The sequence below is a fragment of the Hypanus sabinus genome, chromosome 2, assembly GCF_030144855.1.
Source record: "Hypanus sabinus isolate sHypSab1 chromosome 2, sHypSab1.hap1, whole genome shotgun sequence".
NCBI classification, from domain to species: Eukaryota; Metazoa; Chordata; class Chondrichthyes; order Myliobatiformes; family Dasyatidae; genus Hypanus; species Hypanus sabinus.
The window spans coordinates 70,749,134-70,772,049 of record NC_082707.1 but is presented as its reverse complement, the minus strand read 5'-3'; the positions used below and the strand labels follow the sequence as shown (position 1 = coordinate 70,772,049).

At 41.9% G+C, this 22,916-nt stretch overlaps 2 protein-coding genes across 2 annotated transcripts in view; one reads left to right on the top strand and one right to left on the bottom strand.

Moving 5' to 3' along the window:
• Positions 1-1,801, top strand: part of copb2 (COPI coat complex subunit beta 2) — a 37,588-nt gene extending 35,787 nt beyond the window's left edge. The window contains exon 22 of the mRNA XM_059948003.1: positions 1,400-1,801. Coding sequence (XP_059803986.1) covers positions 1,400-1,495 — 96 coding nt within the window. The 3' untranslated portion in view covers positions 1,496-1,801. The remainder of the gene's footprint in view (positions 1-1,399) is intronic.
• Positions 1,802-2,719: 918 nt separating this feature from the next.
• Positions 2,720-22,916, bottom strand: part of mrps22 (mitochondrial ribosomal protein S22) — a 46,183-nt gene continuing 25,986 nt past the window's right edge. The window contains exons 5-8 of the mRNA XM_059947993.1: positions 15,647-15,730; positions 12,737-12,882; positions 5,990-6,098; positions 2,720-3,035 (exon numbers count right to left, since the gene is read on the bottom strand). Coding sequence (XP_059803976.1) covers positions 2,916-3,035; positions 5,990-6,098; positions 12,737-12,882; positions 15,647-15,730 — 459 coding nt within the window. The 3' untranslated portion in view covers positions 2,720-2,915. The remainder of the gene's footprint in view (positions 3,036-5,989; positions 6,099-12,736; positions 12,883-15,646; positions 15,731-22,916) is intronic.

Sequence of the window (22,916 nt, the reverse complement as noted above, 5' to 3'; positions counted from 1 at the left end):
GAATGTGCCTCTCATTCTGCTTTCCTTTAAACTTGATTCCCTCAGTGTAAAATTCTGTTAAATCAACCTGTAAGAGATTGGACTAGTGAATCGGAAATATTAGATGTGATTGTGAGTTACGTCAGCCATCCTAAAATATGATTGAAAATTTGGAATAGATTTCAATTGATTATTGCCTTACTGAAATTTTATTGTCCATACAAAAGAAATAAAAAAGGAAAGTTAAGAACATTTGAGTGGTAAGTCATTGAAAAAGATACCAAGGAACAATATTAATCTGGACCTGTAAAGGCAGGGACTGATCAGTGTTTGCATGGCTTTAGAGTGACTTCTTGTATGACCAGTTTAGTTGATTATTTTGAAGCAGTAGCAAAATGCATTGAAGACAGCGTAGTTGACATACATAACATGCACAGTTAACAGCAATGTCTCTGTAAGGTGAAACTCATCTTAAAAAAAAATCTGTAGGTCTCGGCAAATTAGAAGCCAATTTGTCTTGGTAAGGGGCAGATGGATCTGAAGGGTTTGTTTTTAAGTGTAAAACCTATGAGTCATGGTGTATCACAGCAACTGGTGCTTGGATCCTTACTGTTGTATACGTTGTTTGTATTTGAACATAGGCATGGATAGTAAGTTGCAGATGACACAAAAATCGGGTATAATAGAGTAATCTTTGGCTGACAACATTGAGAAGGTGGGCAGAACAAAGATAAATCATAATTGAGGTGTTGTATTTTGTGAACACAAAGGCTAAGATATAAGTAAAAAATAAACCCTAGGGACTATTGAGGATAAGGTGATGAACAAAGCAAATGACATTTTTGTCTTCATTAGTTGACATGTAAAATTATAAACGTGGGTTTGGCCAAAATATTCTGGAGTACGAAAAGGAGATTTGCCAGGCCAAAGCCTGGTGTGGAGCATTTCAGTATTAAGATAAACTTAATCAGCTGCACTAGTCTTCCCTGCAACTGAGGCCAAAAAAGATACAAAATTAAGCATAGAGTAGATAGTAGGAAATGTTTCCCCGTAGCAGAGGTCTATAAAATCAGAGGTTTAATATCTGATTAAAGGGACATGTTTAAATTTAATAATGTTAGCAACTGCTAACCTCCATTGAAGTTAGTGATAGAGGTCATTGGCATTGATTTTTTTTTCGGTTGAATCAAAGTACTACAGCATTACCACAACTTAGTGTTCTGCCAATAGAATTCTTAAAAGTGTAATTGGCAAAAAGCCGTGCACACACTTGAGACCTCAATGCCTCTCACTGAAATACTTATACGAGTTTCTGCAGACCTGATTTATGCAAGCCATGTCTTTGCCTGTTGTCTATGATTCCTTATGTAAATGTGAGCACAAAATATTGTATTTGTTGATTATATTCTCTTATTTTCAGTCTCTTACTGAGCTAGAAGATGATTTGGATAACTTGGAGCTGGATGACATTGATACTTCTGATGTTAACTTGGATGAAGACTTCCTGGATGATTAAGATGAAAAGTAATTATTTAAACCTGACCAAATTTCTATTAATGAATGCCTATCATTGCTTATAAAGAATCTGCTAATTAACTTCGGACAGTTAAAATTATAAAAGCTAATTTGGCAGCAAGGTGACATTCCTAAATGCTTGTCCCACACAATAGGTGGTGCTGTTAGACCAGTTTAAAATCATTAAAAGTACCATGGTTGCTCATACCTTCCTTGTAAAGTAGTGGAGTTTCATAACTGAATAGAAATGTTCATACTGTTGTGTTGTATTAACTCCAAATAAAACATGTTTTTTATGACTCTTGCACATTTGTAATTGTTCTTTGCAGTGGAATATTTTTCTTCATTCCAACAAATTGAGATGGTTTTCAATATAGATTTAATAATTCTACTCTCATGAAAGGTGTTCAACTTAAAGGAGTCTTCAGAGAAAAAGCCTGTGGAAGCACTTTAATATCGATGATTTATTTTGTATTTCAGACAAGGCTAACCCAAATTTGATGAAAAAGTCTTTTGGTAAATTGTCCACCTTCACAGTTTATCAAAAGCTTCTGAAATGTCAGTTAAGGACTCTTCGTTCTTTTTCCAAGATAAGAAAAGCTGTTAAATTCAGATGGTGGTTGAGGCATTTGAAATTGTGGTGTTCGCCAAGCAGGGTAATTAGCTTGCATGCATTTCATCACCAGTCGAGGTGACATCCTTAGTGCGCAGTTTCTCTCTGGGAGAAACACCAACAAGCAGGCACAAGAACTTTTAGAAGTGTGGTTCTCTTCTGATAACTCCGTAAACAAACATTAAAATAGGCGTCATCTACGAATCCCTAAGAGCCAAAAGAATTCAAAGGTCAACTGGATGGGTAGCCTATATGGACACGAGCACTGCCAGTGAGAAGCACCAACAACTGTGCACTGAGGATGGCACCTCGACTGCTGATGAAGCATCTCCAAGCTAACTGCCAAGTTTATCAAGCTCCGTAACATCAAAAATTGTTGGGACTGTTTCACAGCCTTTATACATGCAATTTGTTCAACTCTACGTTCAAACATTTCATAGCAACTGCTGAAAGAATTTCAATAGCAAATTATAGAATAAGCAGTTTAACTGCAAAACCAACATTGAGCTTTAAAACAACAATGTTTTTATGACCTGGGTCAGTATACCCATTGACAGCATCAAAGCTTACCCAAACTCCAACTGCAATAAAGAGGGGACCGGAGGCAGCAAATAACAGTTAAATATTTAATAAATCACATCCCAAAATAGAAAACATTGAATTTTCTATGAAGATAACGTCTGTACAGATTAGCCACAATAATGCTGCAGTCAATGCATTTTCCAAAAGCAAGTGAATGGAAAGTAAATTTTTTTCATCAGTTGTTTTCACCAGGATCCAAACCAAGTAGTGTTGGATTGATTTAACATCAGTTTTGTTCTTCACTCCTATGGAGATCCTGATCACTAGAGCTGCTGAGCATTTCTTGATAAACTTGCAAAGCCAATTCAATATAGCCTCCCTTCTTAGAATCAGTATTGGAAAATACCTAGAAATAGAAATGTATTATGTTTTAATGTTCCAACTTTGTTTACATAATAACTAGCAAAAATCAGAGATCAGCTTTGAGATTTTGCATTAATAATTGTTTCAAAAGAACGAGACAAATCTCTAAGAAGACAATTATTTCAATTCAAACTACTGCATTGGAACCTCAAGTCTCTGCTACTGAATTTTGGAATTGAATGACTTTACAGTTTCAATTCCCTGGCCCTGACAGCCTTATGCTCCCAGCAAGAAAGCCTCAAAGCTTTCTGCTGCTTTCTTGACAAAAGAAACAGCCAGTGCCCTTCTACCACCACCACCTTCCATCTGGCAGAATGGTCCTCAGCTCCAACTTTTTCCAAACGCCAGGGGCAGCTGTCAGCACTTGCATAGGCCCAGCTATGCCTGCCTCTTTGCTGGCAACGTAGACCAGTCCAGGTTCAAAGCCCTCCTCAGTTCTACTCAACTCTTCCTCCGCTATATTCACAACTGCACTGGGGCTGCTTCATACAGCCATGACGAGCTTGCCAATTTTATCAACTTTGCCTCTAACTTCCCTGCTTTTAAATTTATTTGGTCCATCTCTGAACCCTGTCTCACTTTTCTCAATCTCTGGAGACAAACTGTCAACCAACATCCTTTATAAACCTACTGATTCCCATGGTTACCTTTTACCACCCTATCTCCTGCAAAAATGCTATAACCTTTTCTCAAAGTCATATAATGCCTGGACGTATGAAGCTGGAGAAAGGAGGGGCTCGCTGTGGAATCCAGTGGCTGTTAATGAGGGGCTAATGAGCTGCATTTCCAGAGATGCCCAGTAAAAGGGTGTTTCATCTGTTTCCAGGATGTGACTTTCCATTCGAGAACATCAGAGATGTCCCTTAAAGAACATTGTTTCTCTCCCTCCACTATTGATGCTGCTCTCCCCCGCATCTCCATTTCCCTTGCATCCGTGCTTGCCCCATCTTCCCACCACCTTAATAGTCTTGTCCTTATCTACCTCTGCCTCCAACACATCATCCTCCAACTTCTGCCATCTCCAAACGAATCCTACCACTAAACACAATTACCTGCTCCCCTCCCCCCGCCACTTTCTGCAGAGAACACTCCCTCTGCGATTACCTTGTTCATTCATCCCTCTCCATTGACCTCCCTCCAGGCACTTACCTCTGCAAGTGGCCTAAGTGCTATGCCTGCCCATTAGCCTTCTCCCTGACCTCTATTCAGGGCACCAGGTAGACCTTCCAGGTGCAGTTCGCCAATGAATTTGCTGGGTTGCCTAGTGTGTCCAGTGTTCTCAATACAGCCTCCTCTATACTGGTGAGACCTATCATAAATTGTGGGGCTGCTTTGGTGAGCACCTCAACTCCCATCTGCCACAAGCAGAATTTTGCTTGGGCCAAACATTTTAAATCCGATTCTAATTTCCATTCTGACATGTTGGTCCATGGTGTCCTCTTGTGCCAAGATGAAGCTACTCTCAGGGTTGAGGAGCAACACCTTGTATTCTGTTTGGGTTGCCTCCAACCTGCTGCCATGAATATTGATTTCTCCTTCCAGTAAACACATCACCCCCTCCCCCTTTTCTATTTCCAACTTTGACCTTTTACCTCTTCTCACCTGCCTATTACTTCCCCCTGGATCCCCTCCTCCCCTTTTTCCTATGGTCCACTCTCCTTTCCTATCAGATTACTTCTTCTCCAGCCATTGACCTTTCCCACTCACCTGGCTTCCAAATAGCCTTCTTTCCTTCCCTCCAACCATTTTATTCTGGCATCTTCCCTCTTCCTTCTCAATCCTGAAGAAGAGTCTCAGCCCAAAATATTGACTATTTATTCATTTCCATAGATGCTGCTTGACCTGCTGAGTTCTTCCAGCATTTTGCATGTGTTGCTTTGGAGTTCCAGCACCTGCAGACTTTACTATATCTTGCTTTTCAATAACTTTTTTCGTACCATCTTACAATACTGATTTTTAATCTGACTTTTAATTACACTTTTAATAGACCTGGACAAAGCAGTTGCAATTTTTTTGTTGTTTGCTTGGGCCATAGCTCCATAAATGTTTGTATAATGTGCAATTATTTGGGCATCTAAGAATTGCCCCAATCACGTTCTTCCAAACAGTCAAAAAACTTCAGCTGTCCAATGTAGATAAATTGAAATCAATGTTCCTTTCAAATTACCATGCTTTTGTTCAACACCTGTGCCCCGCTCTTACAATAGTATGATTGTGTATTTCCCAATTTGTACTCTTGTTGATAGAACCATAGAACATTACAGCACAGAAACAGGCATTTTGGCCCTTCTTGGCTGTGCCAAACCATTTTTCTGCTCAGTCCCACTGACCTGCACCTAGACCATATCCCTCCATACATCTCTCATCCATGTTTTAAAAAAAAACATTATTTTCTTCGTGAACACAAAAAAAATCTGCAGATGCTGAAAATCCAAAGCAACAGATACAAAATGCTGGAAGAACTCAGCAAGCTGGGCAGCATCTACAGAGAAGAGTAAAGAGTTGATGTTCTGGGCCAAGACCCTTCATCAGGACTAGAAAGAAAGAGAAGGTGGGGGAGGGGAGGAAGAAGTACAAGGTGGCAGGTGATAGGTGAAACCAGGAGAGGGGGTGGGGTGAAGTAAAGAGCTGGAAGTTGATTGGTAAGTGAGATAAAGGGCCAGAGAAGGGGGAATCTGATGATAAAGGGTAGAAGACCATGGAGAAAAGGGAGGAGGAGGAACACCAGAGGGAGGTGATGGGCGGGTAAGGATAGGGTGAGAGGGAGAAAACAGAAATGGGGAATGGCAAGTACCCAGGAAAGAAGACTTTAATCCCAGACAGACCTGCTTGTTTGAGTTTCCTAGAATGCTAATGCCATGCAGATTACCACTTAAAAACTGCAATTCTACAATCAAGATGAAGTAATAATAAAAACAGAGAAACTCAGAAAACTACCTTAATCAGTTCAATCCCCTTGGCTTGCTGTTTGTTTGCCTCCTTTGCTGACTGACACTCCGGATGTAACCTGTGATACAGTTGAACCACACTTACAGCATCATCCATTCTGTAAAAAACACATTCAATGATTTAATTACAATAAGGGAAACCAGTTTATTAAATTTAGCAGATATTTAACTATCTGTATAAAAGTTCAAAGTAAATTTGTTACCAACATATGTATATGCCATCATACACAAACTTAAGAATCATTTTCTTGCAGACATACTCAGAAAATCTAAGTAACAATAGAATCAATGAAAGACCACATGCAACAGGACAACCAATGTGCAAAAGACAACAAACTGCAAATACAAAAGAAAAAGAAAAATACTGTAATAATAAATATATAAGCAATAAATAAGAGATGAGGACTCCTTTGAAAGTGAGTCCATAAGTTGTGCGAACAGTTCAGTGATGTGGCGAGTGACGTTATCTCCAGTGTTTCAAGAGCCTGATAGTTGAGGGGTATTAACTGTTCCTGAACCTGGTGCTGTGAGTCCTGAAGCTCTTGTATCTTCTTCCTGATGGCAAGAGCAGGAAATGATCATGACCAGGGTGGTGGGGTCCTTGATGATGGATGCTGCTTTCCTGCAACAGTGCTCCTTGTTGATGTGCTCAGTGGTGGGGAGGGCTTTACCCGTGATATACTGGACTATATTCACCACTTTTTAGTAGGATTTCCCATTCAAGGGTAGTGGTGTTTCTATACAAGGCGCTGATGTAACCAGTCAATATACTCTTCAACAGACATCTATAGAAATTTGTCAAACTTTTAAGGAAGCAGAGGCACTGCCATGCTTTCTTCATAAATACACTTGCATGCTGGACCCAAGACAGATCCCCCTTTAATATGACTAACAACAATAGAGTGGTCAACAAACTTAAAAACGGCACTGGAAATGTCCTTAGCCACACAGTCATAAGTATAATGTGAGTAGAGCAGGGGGCTAGGCACCCTCGTAGTACATCTGTGCTGATGGAGATTGCGGAAAAGATGTTGTAACCAGTCCAAACTGACTGGCGCCTGCAAGTGAGGAATTGAGAATTCATACTTAAAATGGCTGTAGACCCATACTTAAAAATTCCAATTAATAATATTATTCCAAATCATTTGCTAATTTCCCACTCTACCCCTAATTATTAATGGACAGTATTAATTGTCCTACAACTCTGCAAACTCACTGAATTGATCCACCAGACAAGAGTTGGCATCAACTCCTCCAGTCTAAGATGGCACTACTGAAGGTGGGTGACAGCTTACTGGTGGTTTTTAAAGCCAGAAATATGACTCAATACTCCATTAATAACTATTTTCATGTATACAATTGCGGAAAATTATCAGCACAAACAATGAAGAGACGAACGAAGGGGAGGCCAATCTGAGGGTCAAAGCGTGTGGGTACGAGATGGAGTCGAAGCACGGTAAAGGAATGCTTGGGTGGCTGCAGCAAGGTTGGGTACATCTAAGTGCCAGGCCGACTTAGAAACTTTTGAGTACAGCTGGAACATGGGACGTTTGGCCTGGGGTGAGTGCAGGGGACAACCCAGTGCCTGGTCGATTTAAACGTGAGCCCAGGTGGACTGAAAAGACAGTGTGTCGGGACCAGTTCTGCTCTGCAATGTTTCACTCCACAATCCTCAGCTCTGAGGCTGAGGCTGTGTCATGCTCTGGGCTTAGTGTCTGCGAGCTTTGTGGTGATTTGCCCCGCTGTGTGATGAACTGAGACTGAGGCTCTGGGCCTGCTGCAGCTGCTCCCGGCTCTGGGTTTACAGACTCAATTTCATTCTGAATGCCGATGCTTGCTTTACTGTTTACATGATTTGTTTATCTTCCTCTCTTTGCAGATTGCATGTTAGTCATTTTTTTGTATAATTTATATATACTTTGATACTAACTGTGGTTTGAACTTTGAACTTAAAACATTAAGGTGTGAATCTGCACTGTGCACTGTAGAAGAAGTGATTTGCTCATACAAATACATTTTAATTTTAATAAGGTTAAGTCTCAATGACAAACTTCCCATCTCTGAAAATTTACAAAAATTGGATCACAATCCATCAGTTTTTTGTTTATTAAAAATGCTGGAAATTTAGTTTAGATGTACTTTCTGAAACTTGTTTTGTTTTTTTATTTCTTTTATAATTTTAAATTGAATATTCTAATGTCATTCCTGGATTTTACAGTCACTGGATTAAGAGGTACTGTTGCCTGTGGGGGTCACCATGTTATTGACATATTTAGCTGCATAAAAGCTCACGGAATCTCGGTTTGAGTAACTGTGAGCAAAGGGTGCAGTCAGCACAGTTAGTTTGCTGCTACTGAAAATTCCAGGACAATACATTTTGTCTTTCATATTTGCCCAAATAATTATACAAATTCCACTTGAAATGTTTCTCCCACCTGATGCTGGTGTCACTTTAAAGTAAATGTCTAAATTATTATAGCTCTTTGGAATGGATAAAAGGTGATAATTTTGCAGCTCAGAAGAAAACTACAAATTGTTCCATCAGTCAACAGCTCAAATCTATGGCTCATTTGCACACAGTTTGAACACTTCCGTTTATCACAGATGTTTGCAAAAATTAGCCTGCTCAATTTTATGCAAACATCTGTTTAACTGGCAGTCTATGACATTGATCAGTGTGTGGTATTGATCTGACACTAGCCAGTCCAAACAAGTCCACTATCACACATTTTGTCCAAAGCCTTAACAGCAGGAAGGGCCACATCTTCCATGTTCCCCCCATCTTCTGCATATTTAAATTGCTGTAATTATTTATAGGAATGTTGATGATCGATTTGCTGGTTGATTGATATAAAGTCCAATGTGCTTTGTGTAATCATTGCAAGAGGTCCTTAACAGGATGAAGAGTACTGATCAAGATGCACGGCAGAGGATAGAGTAGTGGTCACCAAACTTTTTAAGCCCAAGATCCCCTAACTTGGCCTTAGTGAAAGGCAAGATCGACCCCAGATCGATTAGTCACATGCATGCGCACCAGGGCAGAAAAGACTGGAAGAAAAACCCCACAACCTGTAAGTAGAAATAATGTATAAACGCCAGGGGTACCCACCCTTTTTTGCACCACAGACTGTTTTAATATTGACAATATTCTTACGGACCGGCCAGCGGTGGGGGGGGGGGTTCGTTTTTAAGTGCCGAGTTCTTGGACTCAGGATATCACTGTGTTTAGGCAACTGATGACTTTGCATAGGTTCAAGTTCAACAGTGGGCTGAAGGGAGTGAGGAAAGGAGCAGCTGACTCATATTGTTTCCTCGTGACCCAGTGGTTGGGGACCACTGAAGTACACTGTGTAGTGCGGGGGGCTACACACATGCACGTTGGACAGAAAGAACAGAACTGAAACCCCGCAACCCAGAAACAATCTCTCAACAGTATTTTTGTATTTATTTTTCATTTTTTTTCAGGATCTACTGGGAAAGTCTCAAAGATCGACAGGTTGGCGACCACTAGGATAGAGTATAGGATTTGAAGATGCACTGCCAGACAGTGAGCACATGCAACCTCACTGAACTTACGGGACAATGTATTCAAAAGGTTCAAAGGTTAATTTATTATCAAAGTATACAATCTGAAATTCTTCAATTCTCTGGAACCAGGAGCGCCCTTTCAGGCACACCAACCATGCAAACAGAATAAAACACTGCATAATAATCATACAGGCCGTTGAAGTTTGAAGTTACAACAGGGTTCCATTCCTGAGAACAGTTTGCAAATCAAACTGTCCATAAATTGGCAATGAAGAAAAAGTGTGCTGGAGCGATCACAGAAACAATAAGTGGCCATCAGCGGGCCTCTTACTCAGTGAGCAAGCGAGCCTACTTGGCGCTTCCCCCCTCTGCTTGGCTTTAATTATGGTGGCTCAGGGTGGGAGGAGAGAATGTAAGTGGAGGTGCCCTGTTTCCACATGGCATCCTCAAAGCAAATTCACCTCCATGCAGCTTGTCAGTCACCCAAACACTGGTTCAAACGTGAGTGTCCATCGGCTGGGCATTGGTATCCCAGAGAGGACCTGCAGGACAGAAAATGCCTTCTAGAGGAAGCTGCAAGCTTGACTTGCATAACTAGGTCCTGTGGTAGTACACATAGGAAACAGGGAAGCTACTGAAATCACAATAATGAGCAGACAGCAGAAAAGCTTGTGCACAACCTGTACTAGACAATTGGGCATGGGTTAATCAGACACAAGAACTACAAAACTGAAACACTACCCTCACAGATCATGGTTATTTTATCACCGGTTTTTACTGCACTTCTTTGCCATAACCCTGAAATCTTCTGTAGACTAAAAAGTGAACCGCAGCCTAAAATACACTTACTGATTCAATGACACTATGACACCACATGTCACTGAAGTTAGCTCCTCGTCGACTTATGAGAGGCCAGGGAAGAAATCGTGAAGGGCCTTCCAGAGACGTTTGCTTTGCCATTAGTCAGTGGCAAAGCTCCAGAAAGTTGGAGGGTAACAAGAAGGACGGCAAGGACATGCCAAGCAAGATGGATTCAGAATCAGCTGGATGATAAGAAGCAGAGTTTGATGGTTTAAAGTTGTTTCTCCAGCTAAAGCCCTGTGATTAGTGGGTGTCCCAGGCTACATCCACACTAAACCGGATAATTTTGAAAACGCCGGTTTTGTGTAAAAACAATAGGCATCCAAACTATGCATTTTTGAAAATATCTCTATCCACATTGAAACGGAGATTTCAGCGAATCTCCTCCTACCGCGCATGCGCAGGACACATCTACCGAAGACAAGTGACATGTTTAGCGTCGAATCTCGCTGTAAAAAGTGCGCGTTCATGTAGTTACAGACTAGAAAAACTTAAGACGACGGATAGCTGTTAGCTCTCGCGCAGGAGAACTTAAAACTAAAAATACTGGGAGCGTACAGAGGCAACCGACAGGGAGTTCACAGACAGACTGACCCAGTTGACAACGAACATTGAAAAGCTGACTAACTCTGTTGCATTAATGAAGTACCTTGTTAAATGTATAAAACATGTCTGCATCAGTGTTATCTTGTATTTCCATACAATATTACATTAGGCTGTTACACATCTATTGTCAGAGAAGTATTTGCATAAATAGGTAAACCACCTTCACACGAGCAAGGACAGAAAACGGCAAGGTGTGTACATTATACTTATTTATTCAGTAAGTTATGGGTCAAAGTATTTGGTGAGTACATTTCTAACTCTTCTGGCTTCAGTTTTGTTCCCGTCTGTTCTGAAATTGTTAGGTTGCGTTCAAGAAAACAATGAAATAGCGCGTTGCCGTCTGACAGCGTTCTCGAAAGTCTCCGGTTACCCCGTCCACACTGATCTGCCTGAACAGCGTTTTCAAAAATACCCACCCTGGAAAGCATTTCTGAAAAGCTCCAGTTTCGGGGGATGAAAACACCATTTTAGTGTGGACGGAGGGTAAAAACCAAGAGAAAAAGCTTTGGTTACAGATTTATCCGGTGTATTGTGGATGTAGCCCCAGGTATGAATGTTGGAACCACTGTTATTCATTATGTAAATTATTTGGATGTGAATGTACGAAGCACAATTCGCAAGTTTGTTGATTATACTAATTCGAGGGACCTTGTTGATAGAGAAGCAGGTTACAATGAATTGCAAAAAGAACTTGATTAATTAGGGAGAAAGGCTGAAGAAAGGCAAATGGATTTCAATGTGAGTTGATACTGTTATGAACCCCGTAACTGGGTCACTTACCAGCAAAGATAGAGAGATCCGTTGGAGTCTGATGATACTATTTTTAACAGTATTTATTAGTAAAAATACACAAAAATAATATCAATGCAAACATACAGATAATATACGTCGTCAATACTAAATCTAAAAGTGCGGGTATAATAATAATCAATAAGAAGTAGCTCTATCATTGTCTAGGGGATAATGTATTGTCCGATGGAAATATAAAAGTCACTCAGTTCATGCAGGCTGCAGCCTTTGGTTGGAGAGAGAGAGAGATTTTGAGAAACTTGCCGATTCCTTTTATGATTTCGATCCGTCGAGTCTCATTGGTGTGGCCATTCACTTGTGGCCTCTCCTTTAGCTAAAGCCGTTCTTCCATGGTAAGCCCGCCAATCCCAGGCAAGGGAAGGACGCGCACGAGCCCCCCACCGGCTGTCACTAATAACGCTGTCACGGGATTTCTAGCGTTTCTCCTGGTGCAACTGAAGGGGTTGTTCCCCAGACCCTCTTTTATCCTTACTCACGGGGTCTCAGATGTCAATCAGGTTGGGATGATGCAATCCCTCAACCAGCCCACTCTGGTCGTCCCCTGAGGGGCTTCAATGAATAGTACAGTACTCAATACACAATTCCGTCTCCAAGAGACAATGGCCATTATCAGTGGCTTTGTTTTGCTGGCCAGGACACATTCCAAACCTTTTGGATTCTCTCTTTCATTTCCTGGGTCCCAGACCCGAATTAATAGCGATTAATAGCGATTCTCAAAAAGGAGGGGGCGACTTTGTACCCTTCAGCCCCTCAGAGTTGTGGCACATTCGCAACAATACATTTTGGATAGTCGAGCCAGAGCAGGATTCATACAGTGAATGGCAAGACAAAGAGGAAACCAAAAGGAACCTTATGTAATAATTCTGTACAATGCAGCATGCTACAGAAAACTTTGTAATTCTGATGAACAAATAATTTAAATAGTACTTACAGATTTCTTTGAATCATGTCTATTATTAAACCATCAATTCTCATTCTGTTCACCAGGTACCACACCAATCCTCCAAAGTGCCTGGTTGACCGGAGAAGATCATACTTGCCATATTTATCAATATATTCATAAGTCTGGTGGTGAACCTGATAGAGATTTACAAACTCAATTAGTTTTCCAATGGGATCGTGTTCTTAACTTGCCACAATGACCACTGAAGTCAAGCATTTGAAAATGTTAGCATACTTCAGATGAAACATTGCTAGGGTAATACCTTGCAAATATATTGAATAAATTTCTTCCTGCTCCCTAGCTTACAGAGTAACTACATCAGGACAGGTGGTCCACCATGAATTGGCCAATAATGAGTTACTGTGTTGGTAGATGATAGCTGGCCTAAGGAGCTTCTTAACATTCATCTTCCTCATGGTAGGAAGGTGCATCTCCATTAGTCCCAGCTTAAACAATCCTTTAACTCCCCACACAACTTCTCTAAGATAGTCAAACAGCAACCTGGATATAGAATACAATACAAAGCAAAATTCTGATGTATCAGTATTTCACTGGAGTAAAGGAATTTACAGAGGCATGAGGGAGCAGTTGACCAGAATTGATTGGAAAAGAACACTGGCAGGGATGACAGCAGAGCAGCAATGGCTGGAATTTCTGTAAGCAATTCTGAAGGCACAGGACATATACATCCCAAAGAGGAAGACATATACTAAAGACAAGATGACACAACCATGGCTAACAAGAGAAGTCAAAACTAACATAAAAGCCAAAGAGAGGGCAAATAATAGAGCAAAAATTAGTGAGAACGTAGAGGATTGTGAAGCTTTTAAAAACCAACAGAAGGCAGCTAAAAGTCATTAAGAAGAAAAAAATGTAATACGAAAGTATCTAGCCAATATTACAGAATACCAAAAATCTCTTCAGATGCATGAAGTGTAAAAGTGCTGCTAGAATGGGTATCAGACTGCTGGAAAATGATGCTGTAGAGTGAGTAATAGTGGAGAAGGAAATGGCAGGTGAACTGAGTAAGTATTTTGCATCCATCTTCACTGAGGAAGACACAAGGAGTATGGTGAAAGTTCGAGAGTGTCAGAGGTCAGAAGTGTGTGAAGCTGCCACTACTCTGGAGAACTTTCTTGGGAAATTGAAAGGTCTGATGGTAGATAATCAACTGGACCAGATGGTGTACACCCCAAGCGTCTGAAAGAGGTGGCTGAAGTGATTGCGAAGGCATTAGTAATGATCTTTCAAGAACCGACAGCTTCTGGAATAGTTCTGGAAGACTGGAAAATTGTAAATATCACTCCACTCTTCAAGAAAGAACACAGAAGAAAGGAGACTCTAGGACAGTTAGTCTGACGTCTGTGGTTGGGAAAATATTGGAGTCAATCGTTAAGGATGTGGTTTTGGGGTACTTGGAGACACATGATAAAATAGACTGTAGTCAGTGTGGTGTCCGCAGGGAAAATTTTTCCTGACAAATCTGCTGGAATTATTTGACAAAATAACTAGCAGGATAGACAAAGGAGAATCAGTCGATGTTGTGTACTTCGGTTTTCAGGCCTTTGACAAGGTGCCACACACCAGACTGCTTAACAAGTTAAGAGCCAATGGTATTACACGAAAGATTCTAGCATGGATAAAGAGTAGCTAATTGGCAGGAGACACAGAGTGGGAATAAAGGGAGCCTTCTCTGACTGACTGCTGGTTACTAGTGATGTTCCACAGAGGTCTGAGTTCAGACCACTTCTTTTTACGTTATATAGTATGTCAAAGACTTGGATGACGGAATTGATAGATTTGTTGCAACGTTTGCAGACGATACGAAGTTAGGTGGAGGGGCAGATAGTTTTGAAGAAGTATAGAAGTTACAGAAGAACTTAAGACAGGTTAGGAGAGTGGGCAAAGAAATAGCAATTGGAATACAGTGCCGGGATGTGTATGGTCATGCAGTTTGGTAGAAGAAATAAAGGGTAGACTATTTTCTAAATGGAGAGAAAATTCAGAAATCTGAAGTGCAAAGGGACTTGGGAGACCTATGCAGGATTTCTGAAAGATTAATTTGCATGTTGAGTTGGTGATGAGGAAAGCAAATGCGATATGAGCATTCATTTCCAGAGGACTAAAATATAAAAGCAAGGATGTAATTTTGAGGCTTTATAAAGCTCTGGTGAGGCCTCATTTGGAGTATTGAGTAGTTTTGGGCCCTTATCTTGGAAAGGATATGCTGACACTGGAGAGGGTTAAAATGAGGTTCACGCAAATGATTCCAGGATTGAATGCCTTGTCACATGAAGAGACTTCATACTCACTGGAATTCAGAAAAATCAGGAGTGACATAATTGAAATTGATCAAATCTTGAAAGGCCTCAATAGGGTGGATGTAGAGAGGATGTTTCCTATGGTGGAAGAGCCTAGAACCAGAGGACACATCTCAGAGTGTTAGGATGTCCCTTTATAACAGAGATGAGAATATTTTTCTAGACAGAGGGTGGTGAACCTGTGGAATACATTGCCACAGAAAGCTGTGGAGACAAGTCATTTGGTATATTGGAGGCAGGAAGTTGAGATTCTTGACTGGTCAGGGTATGAAAGGATATGGGGAGAAGACAGGAGATTGGAACTGAGAGGGTAAATAGATCAGCCATGAAGAAACAGCAGAGAAGACTTGATGTGCCAAACGGCGTAACTGCTCCTATATCGTATGATCATATGGTCAAAGCTGGAACCTTCATGTCGAGATGAGTTAGTTTCTACATTTCAATGCTGTTCACTGCCTCTGATGAAACCATGGTGTATTTACCAATTTGAAATGATTTTGACTTGCATGGCTATTATACATTTTCCATAGCTATTTTACTGTCTGTTCACATTTAATCGCATTGAAGGTATACTCACTCTGATGTAATCAGCAGTATTTGGCTCAAATTGAACAAGACAGAAATCAAGAATGTCTTCAAAATGACCCTGAGCAAAAACGACCTGTAACAGCCAAAAGTACTACCATTAAAACTAATATTTTATCAAATATTGTCATTTTGTACACACAGAAAAATAACAGCTGGGAGTGCACATGGGGGAAATGCAGTTAATCAGAAAGATCACATTTTTTTCAGATGCTTTTGGACAAATGTATTTATGCTTTGGCAATGGTTATTTTTAGCTATCCATAAGAGATTCAGATGGATGTAAACCTTTAACAATATAGTCCCTTTCTCATTTAAAAAAACAGTGGGATTGATTTGAGTTTGGATCAAGTATAAGATAAGTACAGCATGTTTTGCATCTGCCCGTTCCAAATTTTCTAGTTCTGGCCTTATTTTAATGACTTAGGCAAGCTTCCAGTCAATATACATTATTTGGTCCTTTCCAGAGAGATGCTGGGCAAATCTAATAAGAAGATGTAGTTGGATAAATCAGTAAAAAAAAAGATACTCTTCAAAACTATAATTACTGCAGGTCATCACCAGATTATTTTTACATCAAAAATAGCCTTTATTCATAATAAAAAAAATACAAAGTAGTAACAGTATAATATTACATTCATAGTCATTACTTTCAGTAGTGTTAACCTATATTTTTTTTAATCAATATAGCCCACTGGGATGATACTCCCTTTTAGTGTACTCCCCAGCCAACTCAGTTCTTCCTGACCCAGTAGTGGAAGGAGCCTAGACTATAGTCCTTCCCCCCCCCCCCCCCCCAGAGTCCTCACGTCAGGTAACCAAGCTTCCGTGAATCCTTTAGCATGTACTCGTGCATCCTGGAATATGTTAGTCAGCAGCATTCTCCAGTAAACATCAAGTTGGATTGAAAGACCAACAAGTTTCAGGCAGACCAAAAGGGATCTTTTACCGAGTTGAGGACCTGCCAGCAGCATTTGATGTCTGCCCCCGGAATCAGAGACACCTCTGTTACGCAGCTGCTGGGGTGAACCAGGACAAGGACTCTTGTGTCTTCCTCCAGGAGCACTTCGCAAATTTGCAGTCTGCAAAGAGGTGGGCGACTGTCTCTCCCCCACAGCCATCCTGAGGTTACCGTGGATTGGAGGTGAATGCTGTCAGTACAAGGAGGATCTGACTGGAAGGGCCCCTCTCACCACCAGCCTAGCAAAATCTTGGTGCTTGTTGGTGAGATCCGGTGATGAGGCATTCTGTCAAAAGATTTAGACAGATGCTCAGGGAACCATTCCGCTGTATCCCTGTCCTGTAGAGTCTGCGGCACCATCCATATGGACCACAGTTTGAAAGACTTGTGGGAAAGGGTGTTTGTTTAGAATAACTTTTTCTTAAAGGACAGGTAGTAGTATGGCAACAACCAGCTGACTGGGACTTAGCACTGCAAAAGGGCCCGATCTACCTACTGCAACACTAGGCAGGTCAAACCTCAATATGTAGTGATACCTGGTGCTCACATGCTAGACCATCAGACATAGGAGCAGAATTAGGGCACTGGCCTATTGAGCCTGCTCCGCCTTCCATTATGGCTGACTTATTATCCTCTCAATCCCTGCCTTCTCCACACAACCTTTGATGCCTCGATTATTCAAGAACCCAACAACCTGTCTTAAAATATACCCAATGATTGCCTGCACAGCTGTCTGTGGCAATGAATTCCACAGACTCACCACCCTCTGGCTAAAGAAATTCTTCTTCATCTGTTCTAAATGTATATCTCTCTATTCTGAGGATGTGCCCTCTGGTGTAGACTCCCGCACTCCTGGAAACATCCTCCCCAAATCCACTCTATCTAGGTCATTCAATATTCAAAAGGTTTCAACGAGATTCCCCCCCCCCCCCACCATTCTTCTAAACTCAAGCGAGGACAGGCCCAGAGCCATCAAATGCTCCTCATATGTTAACCCTTTCATTCCTGGGGTCATTCTCGTGAACCTCCTCTGGACCCTCTCCAATACCAAGATAAGGGGCCAAGAAACTGCTTACAATATTTCAAGTGTGGTCTGACCAATTACTTGAAAAAAACCTCATCATTACTTCCAGGGCTTTATATTCTAATCCTCGAAATGAATGCTAACATTGCCTTTGACTTCCTTACCACTTACCCTTCAGGAAATCCTGCATAAGGACTTGTAAGTCCTTTAAGCCTCAGATTTTTGAATTTTCTCCCGATTTAGAAAATAGTCCACACCATCAGTCCTTCTACTAAAGTGCATGACCACATAATTGCCTACCACATATTACATCTGCTCTTTCTTTACCCACTCTCCCAATCTGCCCAAGTCCTTCTGCATACACCCCGCTTCCTCAACACTACCTGCCACTCCACCTATCTTCATATCGTCCAAAAAACTTGGCCACAAAGCCATCAATTCCTTCATCCAAATCATCGATGGATAGCATCCGAAGAAACAGTTCCAACACCAACCCCTGTGGCATCCACTAGTCACCGGCAGCCAAAATGGCCCCCTTTATTTTGGCTCTGCCCTGCTGGCAGTCAGCCAATCTTCTATCCATTTTCATAGCTTTCCTGTAATACTCTGAGCTCTTATCTTGTTAAGCAGCCTCATGTGCGGCACCTTGTCAAAGGCCTTGTGAAAATCCAAATAAACAACACCCACTGACTCTCCTTTGTCTATCCTGCCTGTTATTTCCTCAAAGAATTCCAACAGATTAGTCAGGCAAGAATTCCCCTCGAGAAACCATGCTGACTACAGCCTATTTTGTCATGTGCCTCCAGTACTCCAAAACCTCATCCTTAATGATAGAATCCAACATCTTCCAACCACTGAAGTCAGGTTAACTGGCCTATAACATTCTTCCTACTGATTCCCTCTCTTCTTAAAGAGTAGAGTGACATTTTCAATTTTCCATTCCTCTGGAACCACTCCAAAATCTAGTGATTCTTGAAAGACCATTCCCAATGCCTTGATAACCTCCTTTCAGAATCCTGGGGTGTAGTCCATCTTGCTATTGAGGGAGTGCAGAGTAGGTTCATGAGGTTAATTCCCGGGATGGCAGGACTGTCATATGTTGAAAGATTGGTGCGACTGGGCTTGTATACACTGGAATTTAGAAGGATGAGAGGGGATCTTTACTTTGTCACCAAGCAATTGTACAATCATCACAGCGATATTTGATTCTGCGCTTCGCGCTCCCTGAAGTACAAATCAAAGTAAATATAATAAAAATTTAAATTATAAATCATAATTAGAAAATAGAAAAGGGAAAGTACGGTAGTGCAAGTCAGGTCCGGATATTTGGAAGGTACGGCCCAGATCCAGGTCAGGATCTTATCACAATTGGAAAGAAGCTGGCCGTACGAATCTTCAAGCTCCTGAACCTCCTCCCGGAGGGAAGAGGGACAAAAATTGTGTTGGCTGGGTGGGTCGTGTCCTTGATTATCCTGGCAGCACTGCTCCGACAGCATGCAGTGTAAAGTGAGCCCAAGGATGGAAGATTGGTTTGTGTGATGTGCTGGGCTATGTTCACGAACTTCTGCAGCTTCTTCCAGTCTTGGACAGGACAACTTCCATACCAGGTTGTGATGCACCCTAGAAGAATGCTTTCTATGGTGCATCTATAAAAATTAGTGAGGGTTTTAGGGGACAGGCCAAATTTCTTCAGCTTTCTCAGGAAGTAAAGGTGCTGGTGGGCCTTCTTGGCACTGGACTGCTTGGTTAGACCAAGTCAGGTCATTTGTGATATTTACCCCGAGGAACTTAAAGGTTTTGACCTGTTCCACCTGCGCTTCACCGTTGTAGATGGGGTTGTGCGGTCTGCTACTCCTGAAGTCAACAATCAATTCCTTCATCTTGCTGACGTTGAGGGATAGATTATTGTCTTTGCACCATGCCACCAGGTTCTTAATTTCCTCTCTGTACTCAAACTCATCATTACCTGAGATACGGCCTACAATTGTAGTGTCATCAGCAAACTTATATATTGAGTTTGATGGAAACTTGGCTACACAATCACGGGTGTACAGTGAGTATAGCAGGGGACTGAGTACACATCCTTGTGGGGCACCGGTGCTCAGAGTGATTGTAGAGGAGAGCTTGTCCCCTATTTTTACAGCCTGGGTCCTGTCTGTGAGGAAGCTGAAGATCCAGCTGCAGATCTGAGTGCTAAGATCTAGGTTCCGGGGCTTAGGAATCAGTTTATTTGGAATGATGCTATTAAAGCCAGAGCTGTAGTTGATGAAAAGGAGCCTTACATATGCGCCTTTATTCTCTAGGTGTTCTAAGGAAGAATGTAGTGCCAGAGAGATGGCATCCGCCGTTGACCTGTTGCTCCTGTAGATGAATTGCAAAGCGTCAAAGTTGACTGATAGATTATGGTTGATGTGTGCCATAACCAATCGCTCGAAGCACTTCATAGCAATTGATGTTAGAGCCACAGGTTGGTAGTCATTCAAGCATGCCACCCTGCTTTTCTTCAGCACCGGGATTATCGTTGCCTCCTTAAAACACGAGGGGATCTTAGACTGAAGCAGGGAGCAGTTGAAGGTGTCAGCAAACACTCCAGCTAGCTCGTTTGCACAGGTCCAGAGAACCCGTCCCGAGATGCCATCTGGGCCCATCACCTTCCTTGGATTTATCTTCAGGAAGAGTCTGCTAATGTCTTCCTCGGTGATGATGAATCTCGATTCCACCAGGTCCGGTTCATCTTGCATAGAGTATGTTAAGGTCGTCAGGAAGAGAAGCGCTACAGTTATTGATATTCCCAAACTTTTCTTTGCACCCAGTGATCTCATTTAGACCCTGCCATAGTCTACTGGCATCCCTCTGGTTAGCCTGGGCTTCCAACTTGGCTCGATATTGCCTCTTGGCGCCCTTAATGGCTTTCCGGAGTTCACGCCTGGATTCCGTGTAGAGACTGGTATCCCCAGACCTAAAAGCCGCAGCTCTAGCCTTCAAAAGGGACTGGACCTCATAATTCATCCAAGGTTTCCGGTTAGGGAATACCCGGATCGTCTTGCGAGACACAGTCCTCTGTGCATTTCCAGATAAAGTCCGTGACAGCTGAGCAATACTCATTGAGGTTAGCTGCCAAATCCTTGAATACGAACCAGCCCACCGATTCAAAGCAGTCATGGAAGACCTCATTCGTTTCCTCTGTCCAGTGCGACACCACTTTTGACACTGTGATCTCCCGCTTCAGTTTCTGTTTGTAAGCCGGGAGGAGGAATACGGCCTGATGGTCCGATTTTCCGAAGTGAGGGCATGGGATGGAACGGTAGGTATTCTTGTGTAGCAGTGGTCAAGTATATTCAGGCCCCTAGTGGAGCAGGAGACACGTTGGTATAACTTTGGCAGCGCTTTTCTGATTGAAACATATAAGATTATTAAGGGATTGGACATGCTGGAGGCAAGAAACGTTCCCGATGTTGGGGGTGTCTAGAACCAGAGGCCACAGTTTAAGAATAAGGGGTAGACCATTTAGAACGAAAAACTTTTTCACCTTCAGAGTTACGGATCTGTGGAATGCACTGCCTCAGAAGGCAGTGGAGGCCAATTCTCTGGATGCTTTCAAGAAGGAGTTAGATAGAGCTCTTAAAGATAGCAGAGTCAAGGGATATGGGAAAAAGGCAGGAACGGGGTACTGATTGTGGATGATCAGACATTATCACAGTGAATGGAGATGCTGGCTAAGGGCAGAATGGCCTACTCCTGCAACTATTGGTCTAGCTAGGTGACCTATTTACCTTCAGACTTTTCAGTGTCCCAAGAACCTTCCTAGTAATAGCAAACAAGAGAAAATCTGCAGATACTGGAATTCCAAGCAACACACACAAAATGCTAGAGGAACTTAGCAGGCCAGGCAGCATCTATGGAAAAAGTACAGCCAACATTTCGGGCCAAAACCCTCTGGCAGTAATAGCAATGTGCTTTGGGTCTACACGTAGCATGATGCAACCACACACAAAGGAGGTCATCAGGATGAAGGCAACATTAAGTACACCTTTGCTGGTGACTGTGCATTGTGATCTGTCAGACGATCTGCATCTTGGACCCCTAGATCAAAAGGGAACCAAGGGAGCCAAGGGAATGAATGGAGCCAATCAGCAGCTTTGGGAAGAATGGCTGTTCCAGACTCTCCTGCTTGGTGTCATTTAACACCTCTGTGGTGGAGGACTGGAAATTCCAGGAGGCTGTCATACAGGCCAGTATAAAAGAATATGTAGGTCTTTAATATGTCTGTGAGTAATTTACTGAGTATCCTCTTCCTTAACACTGTGGACCACAGAGCACACCACTGTAATCTTTTTCAAAGGAGAGTGAGCATATCGCAACCTGTTCCACAAAGCACTCTCATGCTGAAGATGATCTGGAGGATTCATTACCAAAGACTCCAACTTCTCTCTTCACCTCTCGAAGTTCCTCACATCCAACTCCTCAGTGCAGCAAGTGGCACATCTTTAACCGGCTTCTCACTGGCTATTTCACAGCCAGCAAGGTTGTGTGCTATTATCAAACCCAATTCAGTTTTGATGACAGCTGATCTCCCAATTATACATGAACAAAGAAAAAGAAACTCCAATTTGCCAAAGGAAGTATATTGAACCTAGCTTCTAGTGCATGCTGGCTTGCTGTAAATATTGGTACGTGAGAGATGCCCACAGGTGTTTTGCTAAGGATCTTTTTATTTTGACATATTCTTGGAAAGTTTCCGTATTGTTTTTCAGTGATATTGAAAACAGCAAGTCAGCTGCTTTACATTACATTAATAATATTGGCACCATAGTCTTTCCCTGGAAAACTCAGGGAAATATAGAGAAAATCTGCTGGGAAAAAAAAAATCATACATCAAACAGCAAATTAATGTCTTTCTCCAAATATCATTTGCAACAAATGGCCCCCATCTTTTTTGAAATACAATTTGTCACAGCTCACTAAAAGCCTCTCGGATTTCCCCTCCCCCTCCTCCTACCTTTAAATCTGACTCCTCATTTCTTTTTCTCCTGTCCTGCTGAAGGGTCCAGGCCCGAAATGTTATCTGTACTCTTTTCTATAGATGCTGCCTGGCCTGTTGAGTTCCCCCAGCATTCTGTGTGTATTGCTCATAAACTTGCCAGATTGTCTTTTGGGATGGAGGGAAGGGGTGGGTTGTAGAGGGTGTTAAACAAGATTTATTTAAAAAGACTTCCAATTTGATTTCAGGTCTATATCTGCCTATCCAAGGAGCTGAACAAAGGACAAAGACTAGGT